The sequence below is a fragment of the Dermacentor albipictus genome, chromosome 4 (assembly GCF_038994185.2).
Source record: "Dermacentor albipictus isolate Rhodes 1998 colony chromosome 4, USDA_Dalb.pri_finalv2, whole genome shotgun sequence".
In the NCBI taxonomy this organism is placed as follows: domain Eukaryota; kingdom Metazoa; phylum Arthropoda; class Arachnida; order Ixodida; family Ixodidae; genus Dermacentor; species Dermacentor albipictus.
The window spans coordinates 123286174-123311204 of NC_091824.1; the positions used below are offsets into that span (position 1 = coordinate 123286174).

Sequence of the window (25031 nt, forward strand, 5' to 3'; positions counted from 1 at the left end):
GTCTCTTAACGTTACGCCTAACAGTCTTCGTTTCATCGCTCTTTGTGCGTTTCTTGACTTGTCCTCGAGCTTCTTCCTCAATCTCCAAGTTTCTGCGCCATATGTTAGCACCGGTAGAATGCATTGATTGTATACCTTTCTTTTCAATGACAGTGGTAGGCTTCTAGTCAGGATCTCACGATATCTGCCATATGCATTCCAACCCATTTTATTATTCTGTAAATTTACTTCTCATGATCAGGGTCCCCCTGTGAGTAATTGCTAGGCAAACGTACTCCTTCGCGGACTCTATAGGCTGGCTGGCCATCCTGATCTCTTGTTCCCTTGCCAGTTTAATCATTATATTTGTCTTCTGCATATTAATCTTCAGGCCTACTGAAGCCCTACTACAGCCGGCACAATCCGAAGACACCGCAATTGTTTCTTTTTTTGTGTGTGTGCCATTCCAACATACGAGCATCGGTAACATCTGTAATATGCAACTTTAATAAACCTAAGCTAAAGGGGCCATTACTCTGTGAGAACCGGCTCTTCACAGGAGTCATCGCATCGCCTTTTACCTCAACGGTACACTTTTGTGGGAACTCTGCCGAGTTGTCGAGAGAGAGAGAGAGAGAGAGAGATACAAAAGGGGAGGAAAGACGTAAGTACCGGCTGGCTGTCCTGTGCTAGGGAAAGGGTAAAGGGAATAAAAGGTGAAAGAAGAAAAGAAATTTGAGAAAAATTCGCACAATAGCGCGATGCTACGCCGACCTTTCGAAGCAACAATCAAGGTCAGGCACGTTTCAATCTCTGACCTTGACCATGAAGTAGTTGACGAACGGGCTGCCCTCGTTCCTGTTGGTGCCGATGATGACGTCCACATCCGCGACCTCACCGCGCTCGATGAGCGCCCGCGGGTCTTCCGGGAGGAACTCGTCTCCGTAAGAAGGGAAGTAGCTGGCCGGGTTCAACACGTTCAGCTCCCTGTTGGCCGCCATCAGGGCCGACGCGTTGGCCCAGCGCAGGCACTCGAGCACGTGATGCCGGTGGCTGGACAGCGTCACGTTCTCGTCGGCGCAGTCCACGGCCTCGGCGAGGAGCTGGACCCGCTCGACGCCCGCCTTGAGGCTCGCCGGCTGCAGGAGGTAGGGGCTACCGCTCTGCAGGATGGCCCGCTTGAAGAGGCCGCGACTGAGCGGCGACACCATGTGGAAGCCGACGGACATGGCGCCCGCGCTCTGGCCCATGAGGGTCACCGACTCCGGACGACCGCCGAAGTGGACGATGTTGTCGCGGACCCACCGGAGCGCCGCCAGCTGGTCGAGGAGACCCATGTTTCCCGGCGCGTCGGGGTGGCCCGCGCTCAGAAAGCCGAAGACGCCCAGCCGGTAGTTGGGAACCACGACCACGACGTCGCCCAGGGCTGCCAGCTGCGTGCCGTCGTAGAAGAAGTAGCTGTTCCCGCCGGTGTCGAAGCCCCCGCCGTGGAGGAACACGATGACGCTCTTGGCGCCGCAGTTCTCGATGGTGTTGCAGTGCAGCGCCGGCGTCCACACGTTCAGGTAGAGGCAGTCCTCGGTGCTGTTCGAGGCGTCGACGGTGATGTTCTTGGTGACGAACGTGTCGTACTGCAGGCAGGGAAAGGGCGCCTGCACCGCATTGTAGATGCCCTCCCACGGCTTGGCCGGCGTCGGCTTGCGGAAGCGGAGTTCCCGCAGAGGCGGCTCGGCGAACGGAATGCCCAGGAAGGTGTCGATGGGCTTGTTGAAGAACACGTTGGTCCGGCCCATCACGTATCCCGATCTGGTGGACACCACCGGGTGGTCCTTGGGGCGAATCCCTTGGGCGGTGCGGACTCGCAAGGCGGCCAACAGTGCCCCGAGGAGAATCGCCGAGATCGCATTCCTCTGTACGCGGAAGGAAGAAAGGGAAAACGTAAAGCAGAGCGGACTTTGTAGCGGGAAGCGTTTCCGTGCACGACACGCACATACGCGCCCGCCGCAGGCGGAAGAAAGTAATAAAAATAGTCTCGGATAGACGGAGAGGAGGAGGCCGGCCGCACACGCTGTCGCGTTCCTCTCTTCTTCATTTTTTTGGGGGGGTGCGCAATTTGAGGAAACGAGTGCGTACGTGAGATGGGCTGCCGTCCTTGTCTGTTCGCGTGTGTTACAACGTTTGCGTCTCCGCCGGTTGAGATTCGAAAGGAAGCGCAGAGTGTCGTCTGAGACGAAGAATAAAGCCGCGACGTTTTGGCTCACGGGGAAGGACGTGAAAAGTCGGTCCTCGTTCAGTCAGCCAAATTAGACGGTAAGTGGCACGTCTCGGAATAGGAAAGTTACGTTCAAAACAGTGTGGGCTTAAACGTTACATGTGTTCGCAATTTTATGGGCAATATTTTCACTGTAACAGCTTGCGTCAAAATGCGGCAGTCCTGCAAAGACGGCGTTCTCATTGAGGTCTTCAGAGTGATCTTGCATATTTTTGGACACTTGTTCCGTGGATGGAGAAAAAAGAAAAGACATACTCTGAACTGAAAGCCATGGTTATCCTAGTTTTTAATGGATATGTAGCGTCCTACCATCTTCGGCGATATTAAAATAGCTCAGGATTGCAAAGTGGTTGGGATTCTTAAATTATTAGGGAAATTAATGCGACAACTCTATACTTAGGAGATAATAAGAACGTCGCATAGGTTCTTTCCCCACATCAACATTACGCCATGCCTTCTTTACCAAAGTCCGGAACGTATTATTATGACATGTGACAAGAAATATAAGGCGGAATATCTTTTTAAGTTTGAAGCTTTCGTAAGTTATGAACTGCGTTAAGTTATATTAGCAGCTACGTTAGTCGCATACATCCAAATGGGCTAGCGATTTGACGTAATAGTTCTGCGGCAACCCGCAAGGTGGAGAGGAGTAGTTAATGAAGGGAAAATGAGACATCCACCCTTTATTTGAGCTAGCACTTCATTTGAGGCAACATCAGGCGCTGAGCACATGGCGACTTCTCACAAACGAATCAGCCTCCTGTTATAAATAAATAAATAAATAAATAAATAAATAAATAAATAAATAAATAAATAAATAAATAAATAAATAAATAAAAGTGGGAGGTATACCTATTTCACGCGTAAGCGTATTACAGGAGCGTTACCCCACCAATCTAGCCTAAACTATATTTCGCTCCGCCACTCCTTTAATTTGAACACCCCAGAGTTCCGGAATAGCCATGCCCGGCAGCTGTGCAGGGAATTCACCGTCATAACACTGCGTGTGGCTGAGTGTTTAAACATCCACGGTCCCGCGAAAACCTATACGCGTGATTTCACGTGGCCCGTATCTTCTACATGCATGTCCCCTTGCGGAGTGGGCTGCATTGTAAATCATCCCGATGCATTCGATGTGCTACCGCGTTACATCTACGCAAGTCGGGCTCAAAGCAGACACCTTTTAGCCGACCTTACGCTCATATCATTTTTGCTGTATCACGCATTGTAAAATTTCACGCTGTCCCTTCTCCCCCTTATGTAATGTCCCATCAGGGTATTTAAGGAAAAAAATAAATCACGATGATAATTATGATGATGATAATCGCTATTAGCTAAGACCACATCCACTTTTGAAAACTTACCAAGACGTGCGTGTTGGTTGGGCATATAGCCATTGAGCAACCATTTAGGGTTAGTAACTGCTGAGTAAGAAAGGGTTTGATGACTGAAACACTTGAATTGCTATCGATATTACTATACTTTAATGCCTGTTTCTAATGTAGTGACAGCTAGTGTGCAGGCTGGCTTAACGCAGTACGACTTTATATGGTGCTAGTGAACTTGGCACAAGAATAGCAAGCACTTTGTATGCGAATGCCGACCGAGCCATTTTGTAGCACTCAGCTAACGGTCTTATGACTTTCAATGGATCTAAAGGTTACGTTAGAACAAGCAAGGTGAAGTTGCTTTTGTTAGATAGCGTTTCACGGCCTGCCGCTGGTAAAGGTATTTGAAACGTGAATGTCATCATCCGGTGGGAATCGACATGAGAATAATTAAAAACAGCGACTGCCATTTCGGTGCTTTGAACTCACGCGCTCAAGAGGCAAGACGTACAGACAAAACAAATAGCCAAACACAACTGAAACTAAGGTCTTTCTATCGACGTTTCACTTCCACATTTGCTGTACCTGTGGAAGACACTTCCAGGTTATGTGAGCAACAAATTACCAGCGCTACCAACAAAAACAAAAAAAAGTCTCAAAATTTATCCGGCAGACTATAGAAAGGAAGGAACTCACTCCAAGCACTTGCATAGTTATCCTCGCTCTCGACGCGGGCATCCAATGTTGTCTTTCACGGTCTATGAAAAATTGAAGATCAGTCTCTTCTCATCTCTGCTCTTCCTCCGGAAGCGTCCGCACAGTATATTCACGAAGCTGCTCAGCAGCAACACACCGGTGACTGGAACGACGGAGAACAAAGTACGCACAGCGCTATGGCACAAGTGTTGGTCAGTCGTAGTTTTCCCTACGGGTGAACTCCCGAGGTCGAATCTTCGACGGCACCGCTCAGCGTGGAGATGCTGCAGCCAGTTCCACTGGTGCCGCTGTCCGTTCAATGCGACGAATATTCACGCCACCGCCGAGATCACCGCTGCTGTCACGCCGAGGAACGTCGTTGCCGCTGACGCTACAGAAAAGTACCGTCTCGGCTGCTGAATTCGCCGACGAGTGTGAACTCCATGGTTGATGATGACGCCTGGGTGTGGACGCCGGTCGGCGCGCTAAACGACGGTGATGGCAGTGGCATCCAAAGTCCACAAACACACACTCACGCGCGCACGGAGACGCAGTTTTCGGAGTGGGTGGCGGCGACCGGCGAGGATTAATATCCGAGTCGCCGAAATCGCAAGAAGCCGCGCGTGTGTGTGTGTGCGGTTCGGTCGCCGCGGCCAGGGAGAGTGGAGAAAGGCCGCCGCCAGCCATCCGAGTGGTTGGGGGAGGCGAGACCCGCCGGAGGGTGTTCCTCCGCCCGCTCTTTCCCTTCTGGAGGGGAAGACGCGGTGGCCGTGTCCGCCAGCGGCTGCTGGAAAAGCGCTGGGCCGGCGAGGGACACCTTACGCTAAGGAACGTTCCGTCGTCGTATATACGTAGTACACCGGACTGGGAAAGCGAGCGAGCCCAGCAGCAGCAGGAAGCTTAAGTGGAAGGGGTGCATTTTCTGCACCCCTCCCGCCGTTGGTGGGACATCCTGTCCGCGCGCCCGCGCCCCGGCGCAATCACGGTTAGGGGGTCACTGCTGCCGTCTCCTCGCTCCAGCTACCTCCGTTAGGATCGCGATGCGGTATATACGCAGCGTTCTGTGGCGTGAGGCTCCCGGCGTTCCGATGCTCGGTCGAGCACGCGATTCGCTGCGCATTGACGCGTCGAATCCGTGACCCGCGCGCTGTGATAACTCCGCCGCCGAGCGGCCGAGAGAAGAGCCGTTTTACAATATGCAATGGGAGTCGCGAGAAGACGAGGATGGGTGTCTTGGTATGTGCGTGCTTCGGCGTTCCCGTGCTTTGTTCACTGTGCGGGGTGGCGTACGTCTCTCCTTTGTCCTTAACCTCGCTCGCACGTCCACCTGCACCGTCATCGCGGGAAGCCGTTACATAAAGGGATGATCGCAACCGTGTTGCGAAAGTGCAGAAAGACACCGAACTGATTATCTGTTCTTGCTTCTGCGTTACGGCGGGCTAACGTCAGCGACGGAGATAGTGCTCAAGTAAAACTCTTGCTTGGGCTACTTGGTTCATGCTTGAAGTAGGTAAAGGCAAGGCGCAGAAGACCAGGACTTAGGAAGAAGAACACAAACGCCCGTCTTGTCGTTTGTGTTCTTCTTCCTAAGTCCTGGTCTTCTGCGCCTTGCCTTTACCTACTTCAAGCAGGAGATAGTGCGCGTGGTGTTCTACGGCACCCACTGTGCTGGTGGGTCCTGTATGCATTCGGACAAATGTAAATTGTGCAAGGTTTGTTTGTACAACAAACATTCTGATCTTCCTAAGACTCTCGCTAATTGCTGCAAATTAACTTCAGCCTTTACGACGATTTAGTCGTGTACGTGTTAGCTTACCGTCTGCATTAACGACTATATGTTCATTAACACTGCTCTAGAACTTTATAAATGATTATTTATTAAGCACCCACTTTCTTGCTGCTATGATCCGCTTTATAATCGTATTGACGTATCGTTAGCGTTCTCGCTTTTCGCGTATTTTCATATGTTCCTTACATTGTAGTTTCTGCACTTTTCGACGTGCACCTGCTGGTTGCATAATTCTTGGTTTCCATAACTTTTCGTCGATGGTCCCGACTTACAGTCTTTGACTATGAGATGCGCGAATGAACTTTCCTTTATTGGAATCACAAAAGTGACTGATGGATCAATCAAACTTCAATTTCAATTTGACTCACTGATTACCACGATGTATAGCTCTCTCACCTTTTTACCCTTTTGTGGTGAATAATGGCATGAAAACGCGAAAGGTTCCTTACAGCCATGCACGTAATGGTAAAGCGTAGCTGACCCTAGTAGGCTGTTTAGCTTTACATGGAAAACATCGCCGCTGTACTTCGGTTTCCTACTGTCGTTTTCCTTACACTTGTGCATGGTAAATTGCAATTATGTGCAATAGAATGTTACATATATATGTACCCTTACACCTCAATTATCACGTATTTTCTTACATTTTCTTGCATGGCAGCCTGTGCCTCACATGTCTGCCCTATAGCATGCAGTACATCCATTCAGCCACCGCTATATCCATTCAGCGAGTGGTTGGTTACGCCTCAAATTGCTTCGACTGATGCACTGAGAAGCGCTGTGTAATATATGACACACTCGGACCGGTGGTAAAGACTTACTCATTGAAGTATGCAAAACTCGCAACACCTGTCCAAATGTTCGCAAACTATCCGCACCTTGCCATCCTACGCCGACTAATACCAGTCTTCAAAGAATTCAACAGTAACCAAACGGCGCAATTTTCTTTTCTTCAGACCGAACCTTCGGTGCATTGAAACCCGCATGTGCCTATAAGCTGGCACAATGAAGCGAGCTTCCTCCTACCAAAGTCCTTGGCTCGGGTCCTGAGCGGTTGTACGTGCTACTCTCTTCAAACGACGCCTGCATGAACCCACACACAAAGCGAGGCGCTCAGAGGCCTTTAACCGCGCCCGCCGTTCCCTTTGACAGCGGCGCCTCGGGGGGGGGGAACCGCCGTTTTGTCTCTCGGGCGCCTCTGGCAAGTGACGCTTGCCTGCGTGGCGCAAGCAATGGAGAAAACGTCGCTGTCATCGTCCAACATTGTAACGTCAATACACTTCCCTACCCCTCCTCCATTTCACTTCTGTTGGTCGCGCAGACGGCGGTGACGCGCGACGACGGCGTGACGCGCGCACACACACACACACACACACACACACACACACACACACACACACACACACACACACACACACACACGCGCGCGCGCGCGCGTTGCGTACCTGAGCTTGCATGGCTGTGTGAACTCAATCACGCTCGCGATGACAACACCCCGATTGCCCCATCGGCTCGGCCTCAGGCAAGCCGAGCAGGCTACGTCGTCCTCCTCTAGCGCGATATAACGGAACACGCGTTCGTTCACGCACGCGACGTGGGCCGCCGCGACCCCCTTGCTCGAGTTGCGTGCAGCGCACGGCCGGCGTCGCCTCTGCTCTTACGGACGTCCTCGCTTCGGCCCCGACGGTGCTTGAGCACCGCTTTTGCAGAGCTAATAAAGCATTTATCTAACACCGAATGTCGTGTGGGGCCTTTCTACAGGGAGACTTGCGAGGGTGGTGAGTAAGGGTCCGGGCGAGGGGCTTTACGTGCACGCTCACGCATTGTTTCAATGGTAATGTGCGTTCTAGTACTGTAATCTTGAGCGACTGCAATAACTTCAGTCATTTACGCACTCCACGGTAGACCGAGGCATATCTTGAGGGCTTGGACTTGGATGCTTTGGACTGTATTCATGTTAGTTCTGCAGGTGTTGGAGATGACTCACAGGGGTTCTCCCTCAGAACCGCTGGTCGAACAGAACGCTGCTTAGCTGCGTGACCTGATGCGAACCGGCGTACTTAACCTAACATCGCCGCGATGTCCGGCACAAACGTCTTCCGGCCATCGCTGACCGAAACTGCGTGTCACTCACGCGAACAAGTGAACGACGCCTACGACATACACTGTAGCTACGCAAATTTGATCGAGGAAGGGGAGCAAGAACGAGATCAGTTTGACATCGTAGCAGTGAAGACCGCTGTCGGTGACGTCACTAATTTGCATCGGACAATGATGGGCAGCCAGATCGTGTCGACGGCCGATCTTCTCGACAGAGTAAGCTTCGAGCGCTAGCTCGCTGCCTGATCGACGCATGCAAGGCTAATTAACAATATACAGACGTGGAGCTGCCGGCGCGAAGTAAAAGTTGAGGCAGCCTGTCGAACTCAACGCTACGCGGTCTTGGTCGTATGTCAAGCTTGTCAACCTTCTTGTTGGCAGCACGTTCGTTTACTTTTACTCTTGTTTAGAGTGTCACCTACAGCCGTGGGCTTTCACTCCAGAGCTTCACTTCAAAGACCTTCGCTAGTTACGTCAAACTGATAAAGAACGGCAGCTTCCTAGATACGCCGAAACAGGGCCTACGTGCAGCGGTTCTAATCACTCCAGGCTTAGTCAAGGCAGGTACTGTGCTATGGCTCGAGTCTTTGTCGAAGAAAGGAGGATGGCTAGCGTTTGCACATATCCTCTGCCAGCTCGGTACAACGGGGCCTCAGAGAGCCGAACTCAGATGCTACTTCCGTTAGTCGAACTTCACTACAATGCGTCCATCCGGACACGAGTCCCACGTTCGTCGTCACAACATAAACTCGCGAACAGCAAGCATAAGAATAAAGATGAAACTTAAAGAAAATTGAAGAGGCGAGCCTCTGAGGGCTTGTTACTTCCGATGAAATTAACATAAGAGTGACAAAAACGAAGGTGAAATAAAAGGTAAATGTATAATCAAGCACACGTGAAGTCCGGGCATGCGTTAGAACCTTTAATATGGGGTTCTGGTGTACAAGATCATTTTGCCGCACAACAGCGAAAAATATATCGAGGTTTTGCCGTTTAGCACAAGGTCTACACCAATGCTACCCCACGTATGCGCAGTATCATTCTCTTTAGAAGTATTAGGCACAGTATTATGCGCACCTCCGCCAACGTGACAACGTGTCTGGCACGCTGTAACGTAAGGTGCTCAGCCACCGAGTTAAGCAGCGTGCTACGTGCTCAAAAGGAAACAAGTAATTTTTCACGACTCAGGCTTTCATAGTGTAGTTCCGTGCACGTGTCGGCGGTTTCGTGTCACCATATTAACTCACAAGGAAGCAAAACTATTACATAATCTGAACGACACTGCCTAAACCAGTAGAGATTGTTAAATTTCTAATCGGTTATACAGTCGGGCACAGGTGGTCCATAGAACGATGATGATGACAAAACATTTACTACAGTAGACGGTTCATTGGCCCAGAGCGTTAAAGAGATCGGAGGGATTAGGAAGAAAATGTCAACTATGGGTCGGCTATCGAGAAGTGTACACACCGGTTACATCCTGCGAACGATGCCCGACTTCTAAATAAAGGGGTAAAGTGCTCCCAAGACATATCGGAGCCCTGTAAAGAGATGTCCCAATCACCGATGCCGGCCACTTGCCATGGGTACTTCTATCGGAGAACCGCTAAGTTGGGTCACTTCTATAGCAGATGCCCGATCGCCGAGACGGTCGCGAAGGGCTGCACGCTAAGCAACGGGTCCGATTCATGTATTTGCTCTTTACGGAAAACGAATTACTCTAGTTGAAAGAAATATGGGCATCCATTTATTAATAGAGCTGACGACACCAACCGAGGCCACCTGCTCTGAACCATTTATTCCACTGCAACATAGTTACTACTTAGGGTATAGTAAATAAAGTATACAAGAATAAAGATGCGAACTATCAAGAGAACGCCACCTTGCAACTTTACACAGTATATTGCATATTATATAATATATGTGTAATTTCGGGCTCCGCATGAATGTAGTAGATATACCACACTGCTATTAGTCTGCATATGTTGGTGTATGCAGGCCACCTGAAGATGCTCAAAAACGCAGTCAACGACAGGGGCCTAATTCACTGAGCTTTTCGTCCCTATGGGCTGTTTGCTACATGGCAGGCCGACTTCGCTAATTTGTCCGACATTACAATTGCCTTGTATCTGTCCTTATGTACATGTTACAGCATAAGAACCCTTTTGTGCGTAAATGTGGGCGCAGTACGATGAGACCGTAAGTTAATGTAACGATATTTGTGGGAAATGCTTGTAAAAAAGCAGAAAGGTCTTTAACTATCCATTGACCACGGACGTTAGCCCAGGAGTGCAAAAACTTCAGAAGTGTAACGAGGTCGCCTTTCTGCGTTGTTTCACACATGGCGAACGAATGACCGGGCTAAGTCATTTAAACAAATACCTTACTTCCATCCATCATTACTAATACGCAAACACGGAAAGAATGCCACAACCACATTTCTCCTCGATATGTGCTCGTTAAATAGGTCCTTGAACCAAAGCGCTCCATGTAGGGTCAACAGTGACAGCGTGCGGGAAAGTGAAAAGAAAAAGAATAGGTCCGACCTCTCATTTTCGCTCTGCATCGTTTCGGCTCCGCACACCTGGATACGGTTGGCGAAGTACGTGTATAGCAATGTACGGAGGACACAAGCGCCCAGCTTTGCAGTGAGACAGTCCCCCGGCCCCCTACAGGCACCGCCGCCTCTGTCGAATTTCTTCTATTCGGGTCAATGCCGTCCGGCGCACAGTCGGCAACAGAACAAAACGCCTTCATCGCTCCGCTGAACGCCAGCATCGAGAAAAGAGCGCGAAAAGAAAGCACAGAACCGCGACGCCAATAACGGCGAGTGGCACGCCGTTATCGCACCTGGCGATCGCGCCAAGGATTGCCCACTTTCTTTCGTTCACGGCGGATACTCCAAGAATCGATAGAATCGAAGGAGCAGTAAGAAAAAGAAAGATCGTGAAGTACCGCTTAGCAAAGCGTATAGGAACGACCCGGAGAATGTGTGGGTATGCGAGCGCCCGTTTAACTCCTCGCAGAACTCCCAAGACCAAAGTCAGTAGACGCCGATGTGGGCGTGATGGGAACGCCTTCTTCGCGGCGCCTCTTTGTACGCAAGGTCAACCCGCGATCCGTATACTTTGTGATCTGCGACGCTTCGTGTTTCAAACTCCCAAGGTTTAACGACTGCGCGGGCGCGCCTATGGCTTATTTTACTTGTAAATTCGATGAGAAGACAGCGATCGGCGCAGCGTGAACCAGGGTATATTGGAAAAGAAGTCCCATCTGACAGCGGTAACGAGAGAGAACATATACAGTTTGGTTGCGCCAGAAAGTGTGTGCTCTTCATTCGTGTATTCTGCAGCTCTAACGAAGACTTTTCTTTTTTAAGCAGGAGCCCCCCTCTCGATCCCTTCAGGATTTCCGCGTCGCGAGGCCGTGTATCGTGCTCCGTCGAATTTGCACCGGCGGCGCCCCAAACACCAGACACTGTAGTCATACTTGTGGCCCACCTCGATACCACAAATAGTTCCACCACTGCTGTGCCGGATCTGCAACCTGCCTAACGGAAAGCCAAATATACGCATACCGCGACGCAACCGAAGCGTGGAACGGGGCGTTACGTTGCGAGAATCTAATTGGACTAATCTAATGTGGCTCTGTGGATGCCCTCATAGAGGTCTACCGACTATCTTAAAAAAAAAGTTATTGAAGGAGTGGTGCTCGAAACTGTGGCCTGTCTCAATCCCGCACCGAGAGTTTCTGTTCAAGCCTGAGCTGCCACTGTGGATACTGCGTTCTATAGCGAATGCTTCCCTTTCCCCGTGTTGTACGCTTATTATTTTCGTTGACTATACGCTGTTTTACACTGTGGGCTCCTTGCTTTAAAAATGTTTGCGAGATGGATTGCTTCTTCATTAGGGAACAGCTGAATTTATTGCAGCCATCGGCCTTCAAAAAATTTCCCGCTCTGTATAATTTGGCGTTAACTTCTGAACGAATGAATTCATTCAAGGACGGCGTGACATCGATGAGCTCGATTCACGCATCCGTTCTCACGTCTCTTGAGTAGACGAGCACTCATGTAATCAATGAAAAGAGAGAGATAGTCTTTAGTATATCTTTAGTATGTCTTTAGTGATCAGAATGGACGATAGGTTGCGAAATTTGCATCATTCCCACGAAAATTTGCAAGGTTACCTGGAGAAGTAAAAAACAGTTATCTTATTCTTAATTCCCGAAACTGTCCTCGACATGTTGACTCCGCCATCGTGAGAAACCTGCGAGAATGTTAGAAGTTGGAGCTGACAGTATCCGTGAGTTTGTCTCTACGCCAGGTACAGAATGTGTGAACGGTTTAAGCCTTAATAGCTCGTGTCGGTCTGGGAGTAATTGCTCTACAGGGTGGTTTCTCTGACTAACGGAGGAATGCTACGTTGAAGCACGTCCAAACTGCTGAGGAACGCTGATAAGGCAGCTAAGGCGAAGATATTTCCTTGTATCCTTCAGACGTTGAAGCCTTCGAAATGCAAACTTTAGCAGATAGATCTTTCCGCACCATAACGTCACTCGACATTCATGTTCAAGTACTTGTTCAACACTTAAAAGAACCAGTGTCCCAGTTCTCAAAGCTCTTTCGAAGTTCGTTTTGTCATAGTGTCTGGCCACATTCGCTAAAAATATGACCAACATTACGATTTGCATCAACTGCTCTTCCGAACTGTTATACTAACACAAGAACTTAATTGTGAGAACCGTCCTAGCTAATAGCTCTAAATAGAATCCGAGGACATCTAAGCACTTCTTATGATTTGTGAATGCGAAAGCGTTAATGTCCGATTGAATACCGCTGTGCGGTCCTTACCCCCGTATGCAGAAATGCAACTTAAGTCGAAGCACATGCTTGACTTGATTTAGATGACGCCTGGCGTTAACGTGCCCAAAGACGCTCACTGCGTTTCCTTCGGCGCCTTCTCGATAGGCGTCACTCGCATCAAGTCAAGCATGGGCTTCAACTTAAGTTGCATTTCTGCATACGGGGGTTAGAGTCTCGCGCTGCGAGTAATGCTACATGCTGCGCGAGGCAGCAAGAAGTAGCAGCCTGCGGTGCCAACGCCGCATGCCACCGACGCGACGAAGCCCATCGGGCGACGCATCGAAGTGATGCCCTCTATCCTCACGCAACACCTGGCGCGCTAGCGCGACACCCTCTCAATATTGAGAGGGTGTTGGCTAGCGCAGCAGCAGGTGTTCCCTTTCGCTCTCTCTGCTCCGTCAAGGCGCGTTCGTGACGTGGCGTCGCAGCCAACGAGAATCTATACTCGCGGACTACTTTCTGTGGCTACGAAGGGAAAGCTACGGAGGCAAAGCGCGCACATGTGAGAGCGCTTCTGAATAAAGTCCCGCACTTTAATCCACGTTAGGTTACGCTGGGGGAAGAGAAAACATGGGCAGCTTATCAGCAACAGTTATAAAGGAGACAGAACACACCACTGAGTGCACAAGTTAACTTATTTTGTGGCTTTTTCGTCCCGCGTCCGGGCAAACGCGAAACTGTCGCACGTGGAAGCAACGTCGATTCAGCGTCTGTTCCGAGCAACCAAAAGCACTGTCAACACTGCCGGACTACTTGGCGCGTTAACACATGTGCAGCAGCCACGTGCCCGTAGCTTTCCCTTCATATCCACAGAAAGTTGCCCGCGAGTATATCTGCCGCTTCGCTGCTACAGACGCCGGCGTTTTTACTCTATGGGCCATTCGACGCTTTCGCATCAAAAACAAAGAACAGAAAGCTACTAATTTACAGCGGACAATTTAAGCGCGTACAGTAGCGGCCACGCCTGCAGACGCGTCACACCCTTATTAAAGTCGTTTACTGCCTGCACTTACTTTTCCCGTGACTCAACGCCAACGCCCTTGGGGACCAAGCGGACAAAACTCTGGGCGCGCCTGCGCACATTTCAAGAATGCAAATTCTGCCTCGATTCGAATGCAGAGCTGTTTGTTACTCGCGCATATACGTACTCTATATAGTGAACGTTCTTCCGCGCGAAGAAGGCGGAAATTCATTTTCCTCGGACCCCACTTTTATGCCCGGGGCGTCCTCGTCGCGTTGAGCAAGCCTCGAGAGACCTCGCCAACGTGAAGCCGCGGCAGGTCACGTTTCGCCCAGCACAAAGGACATCGTGCGCCCTGTTCATTACGCATGGTCGAGAACGCTTTGCGAGCGGAATGCTGTGCGACCGCCTTGTCAGAGGTGTCCGCCTTCTACGAGAGGGCTCGCTAATTGGTGATTCTCATTTTCGCCTTCAAAGAGGACCAAGAGTGCGTTGTGTGGCATTTCGCATACGGTAGGTAGGCGGTGAACTTCTGTTGCGTCATGGCCTACACATGCGAGTGTCTCTAGTGTCTTGCATTTTTGCCGTTCTGATATTTCGACAGAAAATTTTGGAGGACGCCTAAAGCTTAGCTTTTAAGAGTGGAACGCGACAGCATTCAAAGACCCCTGACGGTTTTTCGTGCTTCCCGGCAACTGCAGCTTATGTAACCGTAACATTTGCGGGGAAGTTCTGGCAGCGAACGCTATGCACGCAGGCAAGCTTTATGGTATAAACGCGCCCTCCAGCATAGGTCACTCTCCTGCTATTGTTTCCCACTTTTAATATTTCATTCTGTTCTCTGTTCACAAAATGCCGAGGAATAACTTTGTATAGAATGAAAGACAAGGTATGAGTAACTTTGGTGGTAGAAGAGTGGTTGGGTATGCGTGATTCGGAATTTTGTTCGAAATTCTTTTTGCCGAAGCGATGTCTGACGTCGGATTTTCTGAGACACGGGGCCCTTAACGCTCTCGCGTAATAACGTGACAGACAAGATGTACAGAAATGTGAGATTTACCAGACATAATTCTAGTTGGATACTCTGCGTGAATTGAAGGTGGTACAGGGATAAAAAGAGAAAGTTCTAATAAAGAGGATAAAGAAGATTAAAGGGCAGTGGCGTAGCTAGGTCGTGTGGCAACCGGGGCCCATAGGTCCTTTGTCCCCCCCCCCCCCCCACCCCGGGTGTAGCCGGCGGAAAGAGGGGTGTCTTCAGACGTATATGACCCCCCCCCCTCCCCCCCGCCATTGCTACGCCACTGATAAAGGGGAATCAAAGAGAAACTCCTGATATAAAAGACACGGAGTAGTACAGAGCTATGGATCTTAACTAACATGCACCATAGCGATTATCAAAAAGAGTACAAAGGTTTTCTTTGACTTGAATAAGAATACATACATGTAATTTATTTCACAATTCTAGTGCTCCTCGCGCCACAGTAATTCTTTCACGTAAGTAGAGCTTGCCACCATCCATCCCAATCGCGCTATAGGTGTTCTGTTGGTGTAGCAAAATCCTAAGGGCTAGAGGTATATCATGCAACCAAAGCAAGTTATTTCAACCTAATTTTGGCTGGTGACCAAAAGTAGAATTTGACTGCTGAACCACGTCGAACTACATACGTTTCCATGGACGACAAAGCTATTCGAATCATCGTTGTCATGAACAACCGAGCCGCTTTTGAGCGGGTCATGCGCGTTCCCATTTTCAGGGCCTCGAAAGGCTGGCCTTCTGGCTTGCTGAAATCGGTTGGTTCAATCGTTGTTCACCTGATGAACATTTCATGTGCGCACCTCGAACATAGGAAATCGCCCACGTTGCCGCCATCCTATAACATTTTGCAGGCTCAAGACTTCGCAGGCGAATGAGCGCACATCGTTGTTTTGGCGTGTAAGGCCCCAGAATATGTATATTTTAAAATTTTTATTTCCCTCTTTCTCTCATTTTCTCTTCTTTTGGAGGAGAGGGAGCGGGAAAGGGATCCTTTTCTTCTTGTAGCCATCTTTATCAAATTCTATTATCCCTATTTTTTATTTTTATTTTGTTCTATTATCCCTCAGCCATTTTCTGGGCACCTCAATTAAGGTCTTGGCATCCCCCATAAGCGCCATTATTATGGTTCTATATACGGTGTTTGCTGCACGAAATACTAACATTCTAACCGGCAAATAAACTGTAATGTGTCGAATGGCCCATCATATTACAGCATGTCGCCTTCTTCCAACGACCGTTGACGGTAAGTGTTGCTTCATGCGCATTCGCGAAAACTGTGGCGCCAGTTGCCATCGGGGCGAATAACGACTTCGCATCGTCGTATTCTCCGCGCAAACGAAGGACGTGACAAGCGGCGAAGGAGATCGCGGACTGCGAGCATCTCGACACCACAGTCACACACGAGTAATGCCCCGGTGACCTGAGAAATGAAGACAGGAGAAAAACAAAAACGGGAGCGCGAGTGTCACTGAGCCAACCCGATAATCGCGGCCTCGCAGTATGTGAAGCAGGCGCAAGAAAGAAAATGATTTTAAAAAAAACGACCTGAACAGCTGATCCTCTCAGCTGTGCTTTTTCTTTTCTTTCTTTTTTATTTTTGTTTCTCGCGTGTTTAGAACAGACAGTATGAGAGGACGAACGACGCCGTGAAATACACGGCGTCACCGTATCTGCATAAGGCGAGATTAAAGCCAGCTCGGTCTAGCCCTCTCCTAATGGAACAACGGACAATTCGGGGCCAGCAGATACTGAAACAGGGGCTCCGTGTCATTTCGCGGCTGATTGGCGAGCGCTGTGGAATGTCGTTCCGTTTAACGACGGAGCTACTACCGCGATCGACGTTGAATCTACGCGTCGAAAATGCCCCCCCCCCCCCCCCCCGTGGGGGGTAGGGGTGCCCGAAGGCTCGAATTGCTTAACGTTTCGTTTCTAGTCCGAATGGAACCGAAACGCGGACAGCTATCCGCATTCACAAAAACGACGGCGCAGCCGGCAAGAAAGAACACGGTTGTGACGGGGTCAGTGCACAAGATGCAGATTCTTTCTCTCTCTTTCTTTTGCATATGTGAGAACACTTACTGGTGCGGTGCACAAGGCATAACAGTTCCTCTCTTGTATATGCGAACGTTTAAATCCACAACTGTATCTCAGCGTTTAGTTTGTCTTACAGATGTGGTTTACATTTAACACCTTAACCTTAACGAACACCTTAACCGCAGATTGCTAGTGGCTCACTGGCACATCTCGTTCTTTTTTTTTTACGTTTGCCGCACCTCGCGCAAATTCCTTTTTTTTTTCTTAATATTGGGTTTCACGTGCCAAAACCACTTTCTGATTATGAGGCACGCCGTAGTGGGGGACTCCGGAAATTCCGACCACCTGGGATTCTTTAACGTGCACTTAAATCTAAGTACACGGCTGTTTTCGCATTTCGCCCCCATCGAAATGCAGCCGTCGTGGCCGGGATACCACTAAAAAGGAGAGAGAAAAGAAAAGAAAAGAATACACTTTATGTGAAATGCTTCGGAATGTTTTCATCGTGCGTCTGTTTATTGAGTTCTCAGTCCGAGGCCTCGTCGCTAATATAGAACCGAAAACAGCGTCGGTCCAGATTAACAGAGACATGGGACCGTCAACATGTACCCTTCCCGCGCCTCCTCTAACTTTCAACCGCCACGATGATTCCCTCGTCCGCCAAGCACAAACACTCACATTGGCCTCCGCAAGGCCTCATCGAGCAATGCTGGCATCGAGATCGCTTTTTAACGCGACTCTCATAACACATGGTGCGCTGAGGTTTATCAGTTTAGAGAAATGTATACGCAGCACAAACGCTCACACTGGCTTATCTTCCGGTTAACCTCTTTGATTTCCCCATTTCATCTCTCTCTCTCTCTCTCTCTCTCTCTCTCATTTATGTGCGTGCGTGCGTGTGTGCGTGTGTGCGTGTGTGTGCGTGTGCGCGCGCGTGTGTGTGTGTGTGTGTGTGTGTGTGTGTGTGTGTGTGTGTGTGTGTGTGTGTGTGTGTGTGTGTGTGTGTGTGTGTGTGTGTGTGTGTGTGTGTGTGTGTGTGTGTGTGGCCTCCGCAAGGCCTCATCGAGCAATGCTGGCATCGAGATCGCTTTTTAACGCGACTCTCATAACACATGGTGCGCTGAGGTTTATCAGTTTAGAGAAATGTATACGCAGCACAAACGCTCACACTGGCTTATCTTCCGGTTAACCTCTTTGATTTCCCCATTTCATCTCTCTCTCTCTCTCTCTCATTTATGTGCGTGCGTGCGTGTGTGTGTGTGTGTGTGTGTGTGTGTGTGTGTGTGTGTGTGTGTGTGTGTGTGTGTGTGTGTGTGTGTGTGTGTGTGTGTGTGTGTGCGTGTGTGTGTGTGTGTGTGTGTGTGTGTGTGTGTGTGTGTGTGTGTGTGTGTGTGTGTGTGTGTGTGCCCGCGCCTGTCAGTTGAGGCTATACCCAGACGTCCTCCACACCTACAGGACATGTCCACGCTGTAAATAATCCCCGCATATCCGCCAACCCTTGCTTCTCCTCCCTTACCCTCCCCACTCGTGGGTGAGCCGGATCACTCCACCAGAACTCCTCTGCCTCATGCTATGGCGACTCCTAGAGCAGCACGTCCAGCAGGTTCAATGAATTCCCCTACCTCAAAACAACGTCTGACGTATTGGAAGCGACGATGGCTCGATCAATAAGCTGTTCAAACAACAAAGTTGATCTCTCGTTCCCAGAGTACAATACACCTCTGCCCCATTACCGAACGTGCCAAACACGAACCCACGAAGCACGAATACGAAACACCAGGCATTTTGTGGTTGGTAGGTTGCCGTCTCGCATCGTTTCTAGCCTTTTTAATAAAAACAAATACTGCGCATGTGCAGCGCACACAATGGAATATATATAGCTTTCGAGAAGCGATTACTTGCTTAAATGCTACAAAGCTGCAACTCGCTTTGAATTAAAGTTATTACGTGCCTGCTCGGAAAGATGGAAATGCGTGGTAACCCCGCACCCCCCCCCCCCTCCCCTTGTGACCCACGCGATCATGGATTACACTGTCTACCGAGTCGGTCCACTTTACTCGGCGAGAGACCGACCGAGCAGATGCGCGGAACCCCAGAAAAGAAGGAACACACAGCTTCGTTTTAATAAAAGAATTAGGCGCTTGAAAGTCTATCTTTGCTGCGCTGAGGAAATTTAGGTATCGCTTGTTGCTCCGTCGCTTACTACCGTGGAGATGGAGAACAGAGCCAGCCACCGGCACATCTGTAGCGGTAGGGCAGTACGGATAGGGCTACATATAAGCCAATTTGTTATACAAGCGCTGTCTTGCGTGTGAGCTATTCGCCAAGACAGCAGCGGTAGCACCCAGCAGCAACAGCAACTGCAATCAACAAAGTCCGGGAGGGCTTGCCTAAAGGAAAAGCTTCGCCTTAAAATTTCGTTTCAGATGAAGTGATGGAAACATCGTCACCCAGCACAACGTTACACTGTAACCATTCGGCCCCATGTCTTTTTCTTCTTTTCTTTATCGTTGAGCCAAATCTCTCGCGCCAACGCCGCTCTTTCAAACAGCTGACACGTGGGTCATGTCGCATAGCACGCGCGCACGGGAGCGCGTGCATTTCCATTAGGCCCCAGTACCCGTGCCCCCTGCAGACGCAGAAATGAAACGCTCGAATAATAGCCTAATTCGCCACTGTCTTTCGCGTGCGTGACGCCCGCGTTCCCATTCTTCCCAAGGTTGCGGGCCGCTAGCGCTTTGGGACGCCGTGTTTGACCGCGTCGCCTTCGAGATCGGCCCACATTCCTCCAGTCCTTTCCTTGTAACAGCTCATGCGCACGCAGACGCTATTCGATATTATACCACTCTCGGGATCGATTCAGGTCGTAAGGGAACAGGTTGTAACTTTTACTTTTTTAATTATTTGTTTTATTCCGAAGTACAAACGAAAAATCCAGTCGTCAGGCCTTCCCCATCATACTATCGTCGTCGCCGTAGTTATCGCATTGCTGCTGTCGTCACACACGCATGCTTCCGTCACACAGGTTGTATTAGGTAATGCTTTGTATAGCCCCAAATGATACTGGATATCCAGCTATACCTGCTAAATGCTTCGCACAAAGTTGATTTCTACAGTGTATTGAATGTTTCTATTGTTTCTCAATCTTCTCTTTCTCCCATAAACCGAATAGCGGTATTCCGTTGTTGCTTTTTTTCTCTTTGTTTTTTTTAACGCGGCACGTTTTATTGGGAGCAATGAAGCAAAAATAGAATATGTCAAACATACATATTATTCGCACAGTGATTATTTACGTCATGCAGTGATTAATATAGCAGCTTATAGTACTCAGGCAAGCTGGTGACACAACCATGATAATGCCAACGAGAGCTGCATAGCATCCACCGAGACACTCACCGCCACGTGGTTAAGATGCTGGCGCAACATCCGAGCGACCTTATCGCACTCCCTATGGCACGCGTCCGACGACCTAGATGCGATCATTCTCTTCGCCGATCCGTAATTCTGATTTGGTTCCAGTTAAGCACTGTGGAAGGAGATGCAGCGCAAAGGTCACGTCTTCTCGTTGCATTGCAAAAAGCTTGCGGAACGCTTGCACTATATCGTGCGTTCTTGAAACCCCTACAAAAGTGGTTATAGAAATTATGTTGTGTTTTTGTTGACGTTTTGTTCAATTCAATCAAAAATTTGAACTGCATTGACATGCCCTACGCGATTTTTTCAACGGTAGCCCCTTCACGCAGGACCCTCAGTCTTGTTGGTAGTTCTTTGTTTCTTTCTATTCTTTACCCCCTTTCCCCTGCGCAGGCTAGCAAACTGGACGTGCGTCTGGTTCATATCTATCTATCTATCTATCTATCTATCTATCTATCTATCTATCTATCTATCTATCTATCTATCTATCTATCTATCTATCTATCTATCTATCTATCTATCTATCTATCTATCTATCTATCTATCTATCTATCTATCTATCTATCTATCTATCTGAATATATCTATAACTGGAATTTATATAACTATAACTGAACCCGCCGTGGTTGCTCAGTGGCTATGGTGTTGGGCTGCTGAGCACAAGGTCGCGGGATCGAATCCCGGCCACGGCGGCCGCGTTTCGATGGGGGCGAAATGCGAAAACACCCGTGTGCTTAGATTTAGGCGCACGTTAAAGAACCCCAGGTGGTCAAAATTTCCGGAGTCCTCCACTACGGCGTGCCTCATAATCAGAAAGTGGTTTTGGCACGTAAAACCCCAAATATTATTAACTATAACTGAAATTTATCTGTCACGTGGGCATGTGGGACACGATGCGCATAGACCAACAAAACGACACGTTCTCTGAAAATGAGCATGCCCTTTCGGCATCATTGCAGTGATAGGGATCTTTTTTATCTTCTTTTAATGTGGGGCTGACGAGCCCGCTATTCCAAAATTATAGCTAAAGTGTGCAGTGAGTTAAGAGAGATGCCGTAGCAGGGGTCTCGGAATTATTTCAACGTACACCACACACAACGTGCAAACATAGCCGCTTGGACATGGCGATTCAGCACTTATACATTTCGCGAGTACCTGCACCTGTACATGATTGACGGGTTGGCGCTGCATTACCCCGATCATGCGCGTTTTGCGCCTTCCTATTTTTCCATCACTGCGCGACATTTCAGTAGCTTGAGGGCGTTTGTGTCGCCCTTCTCGTGCTTCCCATTTCCTCGTCTTCACGCCCGCGTTTCGGTCACATGAATTCCCACAAAGTGCTCAATAACTTTCCCTCGTTTCAGGCTAAGTAAGCAGTTAGTACTGTCTAGATTTAACAGCGAGGAGTTTTTAAAAAATAATGGTGCAGATTATTGGCCAGGAAGAAGAACTTACACGAGGGAGAGAGAGAGAGACAGAGAGAGAGAGAGAGAGTTGTGAAGCGGTGGTTATCGGTTCTAACCATCGCGCCCGAAAGAGCGGGTTGGCGGCAATCCCGCCGCGAACAGGACAACGAGTGCGCGCTGGATCCCTCGGCTCTTCCGACAGTGCGATCGCGCGCGCGCACACACACAACGGGAGCAGCGCGCGGAAGATGCCGATGGGAAAACAAGCGAGGAATTCGCCGGCAGCGCTCGATCGCCTTGTCGCCCGTGCGGTGCGCGGCTGCCCCCTATAAGCTGCGCGAAGCCGCGAGCGACACGCTCCACTTTCCGGGCAAAGCGCGCGCGCCGACAAAGCCCCGAAGGTTGAAAAGAAAGAAAGACCGAGAGAGAAGTGAAGAACGACTCCTTTCCTTATCGCAAGTTCTCGCGTGTAATCTTCCTCGCGAATCTTCAATCTACGAGGAAGTCGGCCGCCTCCCGGCGTTTGGTGTCCTTTTCCGATGCACACTGCGGGATAGTTTTGCCTCGCCTTTGTTTGTGTGTTTGCCGGTGTCTGAGCGTACGTCCGTGTTTGTGTGTGTGTGTGCGTGTGAGTGAGTGCGTGTGCACGGCCACGCGCCTCGTGGCGCTGCAGGAATGGGCTGCGCGAGCGAGCTGAAGGCGACCGAAGTTATCTGCAGAACTGGCGCCCGAGCGGCGCTCTTTTCAATCGAAAGCCGAAGCCTCATTTGAAGGCCGAGATAAAAAAAACAAAGAATTGGTGGTCGCTGAGTTCGACCTCTCCCCGATCCGCCGCCTTGCGTAATGGAACTCGGCCGATGCAACGATCGACATTTTTGCAGCCTCCTCGCCTTCGTTCCGGTGGATCACTTTTTACAACCAAATACCGTACGTGTCCGTGGCTGTCTCTCCACAAAGGAGAAAACGTAACGGGCACAACGAAGAATCTTTGCACACTCAGCTGTTAGGGCGGGCTTGGCAGCAGTACGAGTGTTGCAGTACGCATACCTTCTTAGCAAATGTAAATAGTGTCAACCTCCTTCAACCCTTTGTAGATTGAATTGCACATTGCTTTCAATGCACTTTCTCTAAGTTAACTCGGTAGTGATCACGGCAAGGTTTCCTCCCAAATATGTAGTCAGATGGCTGCAAAACTGCATGGAAGTGGTTTAGACATATTCTTGGCGTCAGCATTCCCGAACTTTAACATCAATTGGATTTAAGCAATTGTATCGCAACAGGTAATGACAATCACTGGTGAAGTGCATTACACATACCTCGAGATGATTGGAAAATTTAGGATATAGCATCAAGATATAGAAGGGGATAGCATGGGCAAAGAGATGGGATGGGGGAAGGCGGGCCACTCGCCGCACGGCGTTACTTCATCGTCTTTGTATTTAGGTAGACAAAAGCATATTTTACAAGCACAAACGTTAGAAAATGGTCACTTCCTCCTCGTACATAGCCTTCCGCACCTAATCGTTGTATTAAAGAAAAAAAAAACTGGGTGTCGGTAATAAGAACCGACCCGAAAAGTGATTATGCCCCTGAAATTTCCTTGGGTATCAGGGAGCTAAAGCGAAACTTTTCTTGCGACCTCTCCCGGACTTTGGTGACAGTGGCAGCTGCTGTGTTGTCGAAAAGCTACCCGCACAGAAAATAAAAGACTCACCTGTCCAATGTTGTGACCAAACCTCGGTGTACAAGCCCGACACCCGCATGCTCTAAACATCAGGCCACAATCGCGCGCATACTTCTGTCCTGAAAATACCAACTATCTTTCTGACATGACTGGCGGACACTTTTACGTTTCGTGGCAAGTGTGAGAGTATACGTGCGCGCACGCCAGCTTTCATTGGGCTGTAGACGCAGGAACGAAACGGGCGAATAATAGCTAACCTCATCCACTGCCTCTTGTGTCGTACCTCTCTCAGCATAGGCTTCACCTCAACATTCTCCCCTCGACAGACGTCAAACATCGCCTTCATCCTTGTGACGTCACTACGTCTACGTCTCATAGTGTGCCTTAGCATTTGCATGAACTGCTGTTTGCATTTCGGTGTTAGCGTGCAACGGCGTAGCGCACAAACACAAACAATGCATAATGCTTAATTACGGGATTTCACTTGCCGAAACCACAATCTGATTATGAGGCACGCCGTAGTGTGGGGACTCCGGATTAATTTCGATCCCATGGGGTTCCTTAACGTGCACCTAAATCTATGTGCACGGGCGTTGCTGCATTCCACCCACATTGGAATGCGGCCGCCGTGGATGGGATCGAAGCCGTGACCTCGAGCTCAGCCACTGTAACGACATAGACACTGGACTATACCGCGTGGGCCACAAACATTGTATTACTTTAAATTTGTGACCTGCGCAGTGCATAAGCGGTGCATGACATTACTTACACGTTGCATAGGATGAGAAAAAAATTTACGCATTGCATTTAGTTTTCTTAAATTTTACTTAACTGCTTCCCGGAAGCTTCGGTTCAGATAGTTTCATGCATGTGTGTTGGATTTGCATAGCTGTCTTCTGATTTTTACTCAAAGCAAAAAATTCCAATATGCCAACATACCAACAATATTTGAAGAGTACCACTAGACCTATGCTGAAGGCGTGGAAGTTTTTAAACCGTTCTTATAATCGAAGAAGATTCGCGTACTTTTTTTTTCGTACGCGTTGTTCTCTGCGGGAGTCGACATATTTACGCTTAAACGAGATCTAGCATACAGCTGTTTGGTTACCTTGAGTACCAAACTGCCTCTTATATATATATATATATATATATATATATATATATATATATATATATATATATATATATATATATATATATATATATATATATATATATATATATATATATATATATATATATATGAAGCCTAGATGTAATAAGCCCCGCTTACCGTACAAATCCGCCCATCAGAAAATTGTTAAAAGGAGCATTGCCAACATATGACTTGGAAATGCGTTTAAAAAATCTTGCCAAGACAGTGTTTACGCAAGCCTGAAGAATCAATCGGCGGAAAGGTTCTTTAAAGCAGGGTTTCCGAAGTCCTTGCAGGTTTCTGTAGTAGAGATGTTGCTGAAAAGGTGTGTAAAGAG

General features: G+C 49.0%; 1 protein-coding gene across 2 annotated transcripts in view; it reads right to left on the reverse strand.

The window, feature by feature from the left end:
* LOC135899582 (acetylcholinesterase-like) overlaps positions 1–25031 on the reverse strand; it is a 54957-nt gene that overhangs the window by 17323 nt on the left and 12603 nt on the right. The window contains exons 1-2 of one of the 2 annotated variants that reach the window (XM_065428894.2): positions 4276–5082; positions 798–1889 (exon numbers count right to left, since the gene is read on the reverse strand). In XM_065428894.2, the coding sequence (XP_065284966.1) occupies positions 798–1889; positions 4276–4317 (1134 nt within the window). In that variant the 5' untranslated portion in view covers positions 4318–5082. Of the gene's footprint in view, positions 1–797; positions 1890–4275; positions 5083–25031 lie in introns of those variants that run through there. The other variant, XM_065428895.2, reaches the window with a different exon arrangement.